Raw genomic sequence first — 14,947 nt, 5'->3', positions numbered from 1 at the left:
GGAACTCACAGGCCCTGACATCAGGGACATGGTGAGAAATCCTCAAGGTAGATCTCTGATTCATAGGGGAACAGGGTGGGGTAAGCATGAGTCAATGCTTAACACTAGTCATCCAGGTTACATTCCAGAAACTTCTGACGCTACAGCTTCTGGGGACCCCTGTCTCTGAGTAAAGAAAGCCAAAGCTGTGGCCTTTTTCACCAGGCCCTATCTGGGCAAAACAGATGAAAACATAAAGGTGCTTTATAACTGTGCTTTCAAAAGCACAGATCTTTTTCTTTTGGCAATTGTGGGGCTCACAGTATCTTGAGACCCTTTGTGCCTGGTCAGGCCTCAATGTCTGCCCCATTGAGGGAGACAGGGGGAGTAGTCACTCTGAGGCCACAAGTTAAAATCCTACCAAGTTGAGTTACTTGAAGGTACTGAGGGGGCAGGATTGAACCCTTAAAATTCTAGCCACGTTTTGCTACTTTGCCAGTTCTGCTAATATCCAGTTTCTCCAATGTGGTCTGAGTAGGAGTATCTTCCATATTGCTGTTTTCCAGCTAAGTAAGGCATGTGGTATCCAAATAGATATAGATATCCTGTCTGGAGAGATTCCACATACATGGCTACAGGCTCAGAATATTCTAGGATTTCCCCTTCAAGACTGTTTTCCTGAGCCCCACACTACTCAACAGGCACCAAATAATTTTTTGAACCTACTATGGTGAATACCAACAGGCATACAAATAATTTCCAACCCCTCTTCCACCCTACAAGTTCACAGAAAGGCAGGATCCAGCCTGGAAAAGGGAGTTCCTCTTTTTTATGATTACTGTGGGTGCAAGGACCCCTTATTAGCCTCCTCTATCTTCCAATAAGTAGACAGTCAGCAGAAACCAAATCCACCCTCGGAATAAAGACTGATCACTTTGTTCAAGCCATTCATGACATGATACCACAGCTCTGACTGTGCTTATCAATAGAGACAGCTAGATCCTGCTTGTCCTCCTCAGCATCCCCAGCACAGTGGCTGATTCCTAACAGTGACAAGTAGATACATTTGGTGTTTGCTGAGCCAACTATAACAAGCCCCTTAATGCAGTTTCCAAAGGGAAAATTCCAGAAAGCTCTTGCTCTGTGGCAGCACTGAAGAATGAGCAGGGCCTGAGATTTGGCAGAACTTGTGGTCATTTGGACATTGAAGGTCTGGTGTATTTGTCCATTTCTCAAGCTCCTCCTGTATTTCCCACATGTAGGTAAGGTAGGATCTTGATTTTTCCAGAAACCCGGCTTAGCTTGTTTTGGGGTATGTAATCGAGCTAGTTCTGAGCTGTGTGAGGGAAGGTGTAGCATAGCACCAACAAGCCAGGGCTGGTTAGCCACTTTCTGCTGTGTCAGGAGCCCCAGACAGACATTTCCCAAGTCCTATCTTGTCTCAAACTTTATTTTTTTTCAGTCCATTGGATGTGTTTTTTTCTTTTTATTGATATAATTTACATACAGTAAAATTCACCCTTTTTAGCTTACAGTTCTGAATATGTACAGTTGTAGAATCACCGTGGTTAAGATGGAGACCTGTCCATCATCCCCAAAACTTCTGGTCTCAGCCCCTGCCAACCACGGATCTGCTTTCTGCCCCAATACTTTTGCCTGTTCCAGGAGGCCCTATAAAATGGAATCACACAGTACAGACTCATGCAGCCTTTTGTTTTCTTTCACTAATAGTGCACTTGAGGTTTTCTCTGCATTATTTCCTATATTAGTAGCTGGATCCATTTTTATGGCTAAACTGTGCTCCATCACGTGGCTGGGTCCCAGTTTGATTACCCAAATTCACCCACTGAAGGACATTTATGTTTTTATGGCTGTTGGTAATCATGAATAAAGACTTGATAAATATTTGCTCACGGGCTTGTATGTGAACATAGGTTTTAATTTCGCATGGGTGTTCCACCCAGGGTGGGATTGTGGCTGGAGTGCTTTTGAAGGTCTTTTTGATGTAGAGAAGAAAAGTTGCAAACAGGGGTGATCATTTTTTTTTAAGGCTTTATCATCATCTGAATCACATATGACACAAGCTGAGCGCTTCCCATAAACAGAGTACTAAACACTTTACACTTCAGCCTTTTACACACTGGATGACCTCAGGAATGTCACGGGACCTCTAAGAGTCTCAGTTTCCCCACCTGTAAAATTCAGGTAATACTAGGCCCACCTCATAAGGTTTCTGCAAGGATTAAATGAGATAATACACCTTGGCACATAGTAGGGCCATGTCAGTGTCAGCTATTACTACAATATTCATTTCCTGGCCCCCTCTTAATTTCATCTACATAGTAACCTTAGGAGGTAAGATCTGCTCTTACTCCTCATTTAATGAAGGACACACCTAATGCTCTAAGAGATAAAGCAAGCTGTGCAAGATCACACAGGCAGTAAATAAGTAAGTAGTGAGTCCACGATTCAACCAAGGCTGAAGCTGACTAACTGCAGACTCACCTGATTCATTTAAGTTCCTCTATCGATCAGAGTTCTGTCAAAGAAACAGAACCAGTAGGATATATGTCTTTGTGAATGTATGTGTGTGTTAAGAGGTTTATTTCAAGACATTCTCTCTCATGATCATGGGGCTGGCTAGGCAAATCTGAAATTTGTAGGGCAGATCAGCAGGCTGGAAACTCTTGGCCAGGAACTGATACTTCCTTCTTAGGAAAACCACCGTATTTCCTTTTCCCCTTCAACTGATTAGGCAAGGCCCACCCATGTTATCCAGGGTCATCTACTGTACTTAAAGTCAACTGACTGTAGATGTTAACCTAACCACATCTACAGACACCTACACAGCAACACTTAGTGTTCAATTGAACAACTGGGTGCTATGGCCTAGCCAGCATAAAATCAACCATTGCATATTCCCTGAGTTGAAAGCTTAAGAAGTTTCTGTAGAGGCCATTTTTCCAATAACATTATGAAGTGCCCAGTGAGTGTCCAGGTCAAAGAAATCTAATGAAGAGGTGTTGGGTTTTTTGTGTGTGTATTTGGGAGGGTTTTAAACTATTAAAACTTCCTGAAATTAACAGACAATAACTCAGGCCAGCTTGGGGGCAGGGCAGGCAGTCTTGATTGACAGGTTCCCAGAGAGAAACTGCTATCCTGGAGGAACCAGATCAGTAAATTTCTTGTGTTAAGCTAATTTTGCAGAATTACCTGGAGGACTGATAATAAAAGAGACTGGTGTAAGGTCTCTCATCAAAGATAAACATCTTGCGACCACTTAACAAGCCCACACCCCTAACCCTTTGTCACCTTCCTGAAAAAATCCTTAAAAGGGGGAATGGGGGAATCCCCAACCTTGCAGCTTGCACTCTCTCTGAGGTCACCCTCACTTTCTAAGTGGGTAGCCTTAAATGAAACTTTCCCAATCTTTCAGCGTGCCTTTTCTCTGATGTAGCCCACATGCCCCTTTCTCCCAGTGTGCACCTTTTTGCCTTAAATAAAACTTTTTTCTCAACTTTTCAGGAGGTGCCTCTCCTCTCTGAGGTCACCTGCACTTTTTCTCTCTTGAAGTGCGTAACTTGAAATAAAACTTTTACTCTGCTTCAAAAACAAAAAACTTTCTGAACTTGACCCAGGTTTACTCAAGGAAAGGGGAGTCCCTGGCACTAAGGTTGCCCCCAAACACAAGGACACACACAGCCACGTGAAGACCTTTAAAGGCCGCCACATTTGTAACTCTAAATTTATGCTGTAAAATACTAGACAAAAATTCTAATTCTTTTCTCCCAGGATTGGTTCAGACCCCCTGCTGTGCTGTGCCCAGTGTGCAGGGGGGATGGAGGAGGAATGCCCACCCCAGACCTCCTATGTTGGCTGGTGTGTGTCCTCATCCAGAATTCTTACTGACACAGTTGCCCTGGGGTCAGTGAGTGGCCAGGGAGGGCCCGAATTCCCCAACTGGCCAGCAGGGGAAGGCCATGGTCTTCTTTCTCAGGAGTCCCAGCTTGCACAAGAGAAGCTTTCTGCTGTGGTGTTGCCAGGAAAGCGGGTGGCTCAGCAGAGCCACCCACCAATCAGCAAAACCCCTTTGACACTGCTTTCTCTGTGCCTGTCCTGTCCTGGGCATTTTACAAATGTTGACTCATGTTAACTTCAAAGTCCCCTGAGGCAGGTACAGAGGAAACTTGAGGCCCCAGACAGCTCAGGAACCAGTGCAAGGTCATGCAGCCAGGAATTCCTGGAACTGAGAATAAAACCTGGCTATCTGGCTCCAGAGTTAGGATCACACCACCCTGACCTACCAAGCAGTTCTTCCAGGAACTTCCCCATGGGCTGTTACCACTGCCTACCCCTCTTCCTTATGCTCTTCTCAGGCATTACCCATTTCTGAGCCTCCTTTCTCCATCAGTCCTGTCCTTGACCACAGGCACCCAGCCTCTGACCCAAACGGTATCATGTCACCCACAGATGAGGAAACAAAAGGCCCGAGAGATGTATGACACACCAGTTTCCCTGAATCATAAAGGTTTGGGGTTGAGAAAAAGAAGCAGGTGCATTAAAAACAGCCGAAAATAATTCCTAAAGCGTTTAGAAATAAACCCCTGCCACTGGATACTAGATACTGGCGGCGGACACTGGCAGGACCCAGTCCCTGCTGTGGTGGCAACTGCAGGCTGGAGGGGAGGTGACACTTAGCATGCAAACCAAGGAACAAGATAATTCCAGATTTAAGGGGCAGGATTTCTTGAGCAAATGATAACGTGAAAAGCATGAGAATCGGAGCTAGGAAGATCACATCCAGGGAGGTGAGCTTTGGTCCTGGGGCCTCACCTCACCTCATGGGGACCAGCACGGTGAGAACAGGGACAGTCCTGGGGCTCCCAGTTGCATTCTCCCCACAGCGGAAAGAAGAGGATGGGTGGGTGTTTTTACTACCATGTTATTTAAGTTGTGGGAGACCAGGGGCAGTGAGACGTTAAGCGACCCGCCCGAAAGCCACAGTTTGCGGGACCAACCCCTGGCCACCGTGAGACCCGGGAACGCAGGTTTATCAGCGCCATGGAAAGGGGTGGGGCAGCCGCGAGGGGCGGGGAAGCCTCCAGCCCCGCCCCTCCCTGGAGCGGCGTATTGTAACCAACTGACCCAGGCAGGCGGGTCACGGGCGGGGGAAGGTGGGTGCAGGGAGAGAATGTCGCCCTTGGCTCCCCGAGGAGAGCCGGGGCCTCGGTTGCCCGGTGCGCACGCCGCGGGGAAGCGTCGCCGAGGGCGGGGCGGGAAGGGGTGTGACCTCGCGCGGGCGGCCGTTGGCGGCGCGGCCCCGCCCCGGATGTCGCTCGTCGCGGACCGGGCGGCGGCGATTGGTCGCCGCGGCACGGGGGACGGGGCGGAAGGTTCTGGAGGAGGCTGGCGGGCTCTGGAAGCTTCCACCGGACGGCTATATAGAGTGCAGGACGGGGCGGCGGCTAAGCCGGGGTACAGCGACATCTGGGCGGCGGGCCGCAGGCGGGGGGCCATGGGTAAGGACTATTACCAGACGCTGGGCCTGGCCCGCGGAGCGTCGGACGAAGAGATCAAGAGGGCTTACCACCGCCAGGCGCTGCGGTACCACCCGGACAAGAACAAGGAACCCGGCGCCGAGGAGAAGTTCAAGGAGATCGCCGAGGCCTATGACGTGCTCAGCGACCCGCGCAAGCGCGAGATTTTCGACCGCTACGGGGAGGAAGGTGCGTGCGCGCGGCTGGGGGCGCGCCCCTGTCGCTTTACAGGCGGGGAAACCGAGGCACGTTGGTCGGGCGGCGCGGTCCCCGGGGGGCGCCCCAGGCCCCGGGGGCGAGGAGGTCCCGCCCTCTGGGCCGTGCGGGCCGCCGCTCTCGGATTGGCAACTGCAGGATAGGAGGAGTCCGGGCCGCGCCGCTCGCCCAGAACCTTCTAGCAAGTCTGGGGCTGCCCCTCCCCAGGCGCCTCCGCCCACGTCCCCTGAGCGGTGTTGGAGTGCGCAGGGGCCGAGGCTCGCTGAGCCCCGCTGGTGGCGCTGTGCGCCCCGGACTCACCTGGGCCGAGGAGGGGAGGGGCTGCTGCGCGGAGCGCTGCTGGCGGGGCGTCGGACACAACCTGCGGTGGGGAACCTGCACAAGGGAGCGCCTCTGAGCGCCCACTGGGCCCCAGCGAGAGTGGAGTGAGGTAATCCCTGGGAAGTGCTTACCTAACGCCGCGCCAGGCACGTAGACTGCAGCCAGCGCCGACTGCGGCCATCCAGGTGCAGGGAGCGGGTGGGGCCCGCCTCTCTGCTCGGCCTCTAGGGCCGGCCCTCTTGGGGGAAGGAGAACGACGCTTTCTTGTCCACTTGCCCATCGATGACTCAGACTGCCTTCTGGGCTTGGTCTTAAGAAATGAAGTGGGTTTTCACATAAGGATGATGGCAGTTAGTATATGGGTGTGAGAATTTGAACATCTGTTTTGCCCTTGTCATTTCGATTGTCGCCACACGTCACCAGCCCAAAAATGTTTCAGGATAAATGCTTACCTCAAACTGACCCTGGATCATGTCTTTCTCATCTGATCTCTTGGTGAACTCTTTGTAAGTTTTTGGATCGTCAGGGTCAGTCCAGAAGGGGCAGGAACTGGGTGGCCTCTTAAGAGGGCCCGCACAGAGCTTGATCCCCTGCCATACTACGCTGAAGTACCTGGAGACGGTCAGGGTCTGTCTCTGCTACTGCAGTGGCAGGTAGAAGCGGAGGATTCTTCTTGCTGGTCCTTGATTTAAAAAAAAAAAAATTCTTCCAAGTTTTTTTCCTCTTAGAGAAAGCTAGAGAGAGTTAGACCTTTGTTCCTAGCTAGCCATCTGACTCCTGACTTTGCCTTCCAGGCTTGAAGGGCAGTGGCCCCAGTGGCGGGAGCAGCGGTGGTGCTAACGGTACCTCTTTCAGCTACACATTCCATGGAGACCCTCATGCCATGTTTGCTGAGTTCTTCGGTGGCCGAAATCCCTTTGACACCTTTTTCGGGCAGCGAAACGGGGAGGAAGGCATGGACATCGATGACACTTTCTCTGGCTTGCCCATGGGCATGGGTGGCTTCACTAACATTAACTTCAGCCACTCCCGCCCTGCCCAAGAGCCCACCCGGAAGAAGCAAGATCCCCCTGTCACCCATGACCTTAGGGTCTCCCTTGAAGAGATCTATAGCGGCTGCACCAAGAAAATGAAAATCTCCCATAAGCGGCTGAACCCCGATGGAAAGAGCATTCGCAACGAAGACAAAATCTTGACCATCGAAGTGAAGCGGGGGTGGAAAGAAGGGACCAAAATCACTTTCCCCAAAGAAGGCGACCAGACCTCCAACAACATTCCAGCCGACATTGTCTTTGTTTTAAAGGACAAGCCACACAATATTTTTAAGAGAGATGGCTCTGATGTCATTTACCCAGCCAGGATCACCCTTCGTGAGGTAAAGCAGCAGACGGGGCAGTGTGTGTGAAGGGAGTTGGTTGCTCTTTGAAGCAGTTATGGTATTTGACAGATGGCTCAGTGCTTGGCGTGTGCCAGTTTTGGGGGATCAGCAAGAACAAGGCTCAGCAGGACTCTGCTTTCCCAGAGCTTCCATGGGAAGACATGGATGGGGCAGGGTCTTAGCTGCAGAGGCTTGGTGGCTCAGTCCCTATGCCAAATAGCCCCTGGGCAGGAGTTGGGTTTCCTGAGCTTTTATCTAATACCATCCTTTTGTTTTCCAAGGCTCTGTGTGGCTGTACAGTGAACGTCCCCACTCTGGATGGCAGGACCATACCCGTTGTGTTCAAAGATGTCATCAGGCCAGGCATGCGGCGAAAATTTCCTGGAGAAGGCCTCCCCCTCCCCAAAACGCCTGAGAAACGTGGGGACCTCATTATTGAGTTTGAAGTGATCTTCCCCGAAAGGATTCCCCAGACATCAAGAACCGTACTTGAGCAGGTTCTTCCAATATAATCACCTGCATTCCCCAAGGACTGACCAGGGACCTTTCCAGAGCTCAAGGATTTCCAGACTGTTCCACAAGTTGTGGACCCATGAGAGGGTAGGAGGGCCCAGGAGGACAGGCTTTCGTACTGCTGAATGTTTTCCAGAGAATATATTACAATCTTTCAAAGTGGTGCACTAGACTTCAGTAGTTTTTCAAGCAATAGGGTGTGAAGTGAAAGGCAGTGGGGACAGCAGAAAAAGGCATTCCAGTCCGCCCGTGGGGGCCTGCAGTCCTCCTGGGATGGGCCCACACCCTCTTCCTCCAGGCCCTGCCCAGGGGCAGGAGGCAGCCCCGCAGTCAAACTTGATCCCTCTGTAGTCCCTTTGCTTGTGACTGTTAGGTGGCATCACCTGCTGTCTTGATTATCAGACTCTGTACACTCCTCAGTTTCTCTTGTGTGACCAGTTCGTGTTTTATTCTGTATTTGTCTGCTACATCTTGTTCTTCCCCCAAAGGATCTTGTCTTCTCTTCTGCCATCTCAAATTGACAACCAGACTGTATTTGCAGAACTGCCTGGCCAGTGCTCTCAAGCAATAATACCTCTCCTTCCAGCAGGACCAAGGGAGCCGGCCTCATGGGAATGAGAGAGTTGTGCAGCTGCTTCTCTCTTGGATGGTCAGGGGTCCTGGCCAGAGCTAGGGTCCCCCTTGACCTGGGGCTCTGAAGCTGAGTGTGCTCACGGGTCACACCCTTCGTTTCCTTGATTGTAAGGCAATCCTCTGGCATACCTGAAGCATACCAGTGGCCCAGATAGTTTTTTGTTTAATGGACTCTGGACTCAATTTCAAATGGATCTGATCCTTTTGAATCTTTCACAGCCCTAGTTATAATCCCTTTTGATAAAAGGGTCTTTGCTTCTGATTACAGGAGCACTGTGGAACGTCTGTTAATACGTTTTTATAATTCCGTGTAAAGTTGGCCTGCACTCAGGTGAAACCAGTCCATGGCAGCTGCTGCTGTCTGCATAGGACCATGATGGAATTCAGAAGGAACTTTGGGAATTGGGGCGTGGGGAGCAGGGTAGGGTTTGGAACGAGGGTCTCTTCCCTGCAGGCCAGTCCGGTGCTCAGATCTTTAGACTTACTGTAAGTTGCCACTGCCAACATGAGACCAAAGTGTGTGACTTGTCAGTGTGCAGCGCCACAGCATTAAACACAGATGCTAAAACCTCAGGGGAGTGGTCTTGTGACTTTGTTTGAGGACCTTGTTGACAGGCTGGGGTGGGGCTGGTCATCTTCAAAGGCTGCCAGGCTGGGTGGGTGGGAGGCAGGAATCCTCTGCAAAGGGGAGAGGTCTCCCTGGGCTGCATGTGGGGTGGAGAATGTCAGCCCACCCAGACTTGGCATCTGGGCATCCAAAGCAGTAGGTTCAGAACTTTTTCAGGGAAGGTTGGGCTCAAAGTTAAGCAGTTCCCCTTCCAGGGTCAAGGGGAAGTACCGAGGTCTGTCCTCGTAAACCCATGCACTCCTTGATAGAACAGGCTGGGTGTGGGGCAGGCCCTGGCCAAACCTGCCCAGAATTCCAGCCCAGGGCTGGCCCCACCCTGGAGAAGACCCACTTCCTGCCCTGGCTGCATTGGCAGGCCAGCGAAGCTGCTTTTACTTATGTTTTTTTAAGGAACTGGTTTTACTATAAGGTAAGTAATTACATAGGCTTAAAACAATGTGTTGCTACTCTGCTACAAAATGTCTTAAAGTAAAAACTTAAGTGACTACGTATTTAGTCTCCCAAGGAGTGGCCTTCCCACTAAAATAGTTAAGCCACTGAAACAGTGTAGGGGCAGCCCTGTCAAAAAGAATTTTAACACTGTCACAGGAATGGTCTTTTTTAAGCAGAAATTCTTTAAAATTCAATAAAATCATTTTTTTCAGTTGCCACTACAGCTGCATGTGGCTAGTGCTGACTGTTGGACAGCGCAGGTCTAGAAGATCAGCCACATTGAGCCCAGAGCTGCTGTCCCAGCTGGGAGGTGACTCAGGATATCAGCCAAAGAGACCTTAACAGTTACTGAACTACCTCAGGCACCCTGACGGCATTAAGTGCTGAATCAACCCTGGCCTCTGTTGGGGTCACAGACCACCCCCTCCAGGGCTGCCAGCCCCCGGCCCCAGTCTCCATGACATGGCAGGTGCCTGTGAACTGGCACAAAAGTGTACGAAGCTTCAGTGTATACGCAGTTCTGGGAACTTCCAGAAATAGCCTACTCAGGCTGCCACCCAGGGCAGTGAGTGGGGGAGTGGGGTTCTTCAGGCAAATGTTCATGGTGTAAAAGACAAAAAGGACTCCAGTGGACAGAAAGCCTTCTCTCTTCATGCGCCCCTCTTCGCCCACGCTGGATGTGACTGTGTGTATCCCCCATCACTTCCTTGGCTGGCTTTGAGTGGATTTAGTTTATTTTCCCACACTGCCTCTCAGCACATTTTGGAGTTGCTTCCGTGTCTACGTGTGGAGCTGCCCATTTGACCCACCTCATCTTAGTCCATTGTACCAGCAGTGTGCTGTTTTTATACGATTTAAACAGTTCCAAAATATGTGCATTTAGCCTGCAGTGAGAAGTCCAGTCTCCTCCCTCCTCTGGGCCTGCAGTCCCTTTCCCGCCCTGCCAGGATAGGCAAGCCACGGCATCAGACTTTTTTCCCCTTTTAAACTTGTACATCCTCTGAGAGTCAGTTCATACAGCTGACCCTTCTGCTACATGAGGGCTTAGGGGCACCAACCCTCTGTGCTGTGGAAAATCTGCATATAACTTTTGGCTCCCCAAAAACTTAGCTGCTGATAGCCTACTGCAGACCAGATGCCTTTCCAGTAACATTACCATGTATGTTGTATGTGGTATCATCTACTGTATTCTTACAGTAAAATAAGCTAGAAAAAAATTGCTTCAAGTTGTTGCAAAGTCTCCAAAATGTTTTCCAATATGTTTACTGAAAAAAATTTGCATATGAGTGGACCCGCGCGTGTTGTTCAAGAGGCAACTCTAAGTATAAGCACAGTTTCTGTTTTCTGTTTTAGTTTTTGGCTGTGTGATCACAGCACTAACCTCACAAAAGACACATAGCAAGAAGCCCTTCTCTCCAGCCCTGCTACTGGCAGCCACCCACAAAGAATGTTCCAGTTCTCTGTGCCTTTCCCAAGATGCTGCACAAATGTTGTTTTTGCACAAGTGGTACATACTGTACAATTTTTTTTTCTTTCCTCACATAATATATCAGAAATAAAGAACTTCCTCCTTCCTGTTGTTCCTGCCAGGCCCCCAGTGGAGGGATGTCCCGGGGTGTGAAGATCCAGAGGAGCGTTTGGCAACTCCCCTAGCCATTATTGCTTCTTCCAGGTTTGAGGCGCAGCTTGACCCACTTTCTAGCTGTGTGACCTTGGGCAAATGACTTAACCTTTCTATGCCATAGTTTCTTTAACTTTAAAAATGGGCATAATAGTACCTCTCCTACTTTGCTGAGGATTTCCAGACATAGAGATACAGATGTGTGGCAGTTACTATCATCACTACACTTTTATGTGAAAGTTCTTTTAGCCCATAGCCAGTGACCCCAAAGTCTGAGGTCACTTAGAGATCTTTGAGGATGTGTGCTCTTGACTGAGCTCCAGAAACCAGATCAGCTGAGGTGAGCCACTGAGACCCTCAGCTCAAGCCTTGGCCCTCCCCCAGCCTGAGGAAGCTGTACCTAAAGCAGGATCACTCCCATGCTGCCTCGTGACAACCTACTCACTCAACAGAGGCAGCAGAGCATCAGCCTCCAGAGCTAAGCTCCTGCAGCTTTGATCCCCACCGCTGCCACGCCACTGCTGTGTGTTCCTGGGCAGGTAGCTTCACCTCTCTGAGTCTCAGTGGCATCCTTTGAAAAACAGGGCAAACAGACTTCATAGAGATGTTAATGAAAACTGGACTAGATAATGCATTGGAGAGGCAAAAGTACACGGCTTTAAGAACTTGGTTTCCAGATGGTGGCTGCGCTGAGTTCAAAATCTGCTCACTGTACTCCCCTGGGAAAATGACAAAACTTCTCAGAACCTCAGTTTCCTCCCACAAAACAGGACTAATCATAGCTCCCTCCCCGAGAGCTAGAACTCACCTGACCCCTGATAAAGACTCACACAGAACTGCACAGAGCAAGGGTGCAATTATTGCGCAAATAGTTGTAAAGCACTCAGTGGAAAATCCACCCCAGGTCTCTTTAAATATTAGTTAGTGCCATTAGTTATTAATCATGGAAGAACACAGCATAGTACCTGACACAAAATAAGCACTCGTCCATTCATCAACATTTATTGAACACCTACTGTTTGCCCAGCCCTGTTCTTAATGCTGCAGACACAACAGTGAGCAGAACTGGCAAAAAAAATCTTTGCCCTGGTGAGCTGACAGTTGAGTTGGAGGAGAAAGAAAAAAAGAATGAAACATCTGATACGTTAGATAGGGAGAGAGTGAGAGAGAAATAGAAAACATGTATTTTCTTTTCTAGAGAGAGTTGGGCACAATTTTCTTACGGTCAGCAACTGCCTCACCTTGAAGGTGACATCTGAGCAAACTTGAAGGAGGTAAGGGGGGTACTGGGCAGATTCTGAGGGAAGGGTGTTCCAGGCAGAGGGATCTCTGTGCAAAGGCCCTGAGGCAGGAGCATGCCTGAATTGTTTAAGGACCAGCCAGGAGCCCAGTGAGGCTGCAGCAGAGTGAGGTGTGAGTGGGAGAAGCTGAGGGCAGATGTGACAAGGTGGACGGTATAGGACTGGGCAGCCCACCAGCCCACCAGGAGACCTTCATCTTCTCCTGAATGAAGAGGAGCCTCTGAAGGTTCTGGTTTCAGCTTTGTCTTAATTTTCCTTTGTTGCTGCGGGTGGGTGAGGGATGTCATTTGATCAAATGATTGTATGATAACTTAAAGTCCCTGAGCTATGTCTCAATGAACCAACCTTCCATCTCAAAATAGCACACCACCAATCGTAAGTGTGGATATTTTCTATTAAAACCTAGTCCCTTGAGGGGAGGGGTGTGGGAGGGCGGGTGGGGAGGGAGGGAGAAGGGGACTGAGGGGTATTATGTTTAGTACACATGGTGTGGGGGATCACGGGGAGAACAGTGTAGCACAGGAAAGGCACATAGTGGATCTGTGGCATCTTGCTGCACTGACAGTGACTGCATCGGGGTATGGGTGGGGACTTGACAATATGGGTCAATGTAGTAACCATATTGTTTTTTCATGTGAAACCTTCATAAGAGTGTGTATCAATCATACCTTAATAAAACATTAAAAAAAATTTTTTTTAAACCTAGTCCCTTGGAGTACACATACTTAGGTTCCTTCCCACAGACCCAGAATGCTTTCCTAGTCTGCTGATTGATTCCATGCTTGCCCTGAGGGGCTGGGGGGAGGACGTCTGATTTCTTTGGAGTTCTCAAACTCTGTTATTATTCAGTCAGATTTCTCTTTTTGTCATGAGGGCAGGAGAGACAGCCTCGGGAACACTCCAGAAGGCTCCCCTCCAGAACACCCAAGTTTTCTTGAGGTCACCGACCATGCCCTATTAACCTTTGTATCACCAGGGCCCAGAGCAGTGCTTAGCCCAGAACTGACCTCTGAGTGTTGAATGAGTAACTAAGTGACAAAGTGATTCAGACATTTGTCCTATGACCGCTCATGTCAAGATGTGTGCAGAGGAGGACAACCTAGCCCTGGAGACTGGTGGTCATTCCACTTCGGAAAGAGTCCCTCGAGCCCCACCTGGGAGAAGTGGATATTCTCTCAGGTTCCAGGAAAGCCCCTCTTTCCTGGGGTCCGGTTCCTACTTCACAATTCATATATTAGTCATTTGGCACCCTTCCTGAGGGCTCTAGGAGACCTGGTGAGAAGCAAACCTGTGAGAAGCCATCTGGGCACTGCTTCATGAAACTCAAGAGTCTTCCAGAAAACAGAGCCCTGAAACAGAGGTGTTAGTTTCTTACAGCTGCCATAACAAAGGACCACAAACTGGGTGGCTTAAAACAATAGGAATTAATTCTTTCGTAATTCAGGAGTCCAGAAATCTGAACCAAGATATATGCAGGTTTGGACCCTTCTGGAAGCCCTGAGGGAGAATTGGGCCCATGCCTCTTTCCTGTCTTCTGAGGGCTGCTGGCAACCCTCGGCCTTCCTGACTTGCGGCTACAGCACTCCAATCTCTGCCTCCGTCTTCACACAGCCCTTCCCTCCGCCTGTCTCTGGGTCTTCTGTCTCTTATACGGACACTTGTTGGATTCAGGGCCCACCCTACGAGGATGATCTCATCTCAAGATCCTTCATTTCTTCTTCTGCAAAGACCTTTATTCCAAATTAGGCCACATTCATGGGTTCAGGAATGTGGACCTAGCTTGGAGCAGGGGGCACCAACCCACCTACCAACCCACGGGGCAAAGTACTTCTCATGATCGGAGAGCTGGGAGGGATGAGGTCTGGCATGCCCCAGGCCCACAGGTTGGGGGGATGGGTTTGTCTGAGCTCAGGGACAGGCCACTGGGGCTGAGGCCCTGTGGAGGAGGCTCCTAGACAGACTTTGAGGGGTATGGACAGAGGAAGGCTGAGCTGAGGACAGTGAGGCACCCAGGCTTCGTGTAGCTGGAACAGAAAAAGCAGGAGAGCAAAGGGTGGAAATGCCCAAGGATGAGACGGGCCAGGTGCCAGGGCACTGCTCCGGCAGGCCTATGTGTGCCTGAGGGCAGAGCAGCAGCAGGTTGAGAGAGTTTGAGTCAGGAGGAGCATGGTGTGATTTGCTTTCGCCTGGAAGTCAGAGCTGAGACCTGGGTGGTGTGTCTCACTGGGGGCCCCACTTTGCTCGGGGAGGTCATGCTAGAAATCAATGTGGCCGGGCCTGACTCCAGAAGAATTACTGCAGCAAAGGGTGTTGGAGGGCACATGGTCTCTCGGTGGGGGTCGTCCTCAGAGAAGGGGCAGTCCACCCCTGGCCACTGTGGGGGGTTGG

General features: G+C 50.2%; 1 protein-coding gene across 1 annotated transcript; it reads left to right on the top strand.

Annotated features, from left to right (window-relative positions):
* The first annotated feature begins 5,372 nt into the window (after nt 1-5,372).
* Nucleotides 5,373-9,150, top strand: DNAJB1 (DnaJ heat shock protein family (Hsp40) member B1). The gene is made up of 3 exons (XM_036879992.2): nt 5,373-5,705; nt 6,848-7,428; nt 7,713-9,150. The coding sequence occupies exons 1-3, from the start codon at nt 5,495-5,497 to the stop codon at nt 7,941-7,943; spliced, it is 1,023 nt and encodes a 340-aa protein (XP_036735887.1). The 5' UTR covers nt 5,373-5,494; the 3' UTR covers nt 7,944-9,150.
* The last annotated feature ends 5,797 nt before the right edge of the window (nt 9,151-14,947 follow it).

Source organism: Manis pentadactyla, chromosome 12 (genome assembly GCF_030020395.1).
Source record: "Manis pentadactyla isolate mManPen7 chromosome 12, mManPen7.hap1, whole genome shotgun sequence".
In the NCBI taxonomy this organism is placed as follows: domain Eukaryota; kingdom Metazoa; phylum Chordata; class Mammalia; order Pholidota; family Manidae; genus Manis; species Manis pentadactyla.
The sequence above is the reverse complement of the archived record's forward strand: the minus strand, read 5'-3'. Positions and strand labels throughout refer to the sequence as shown.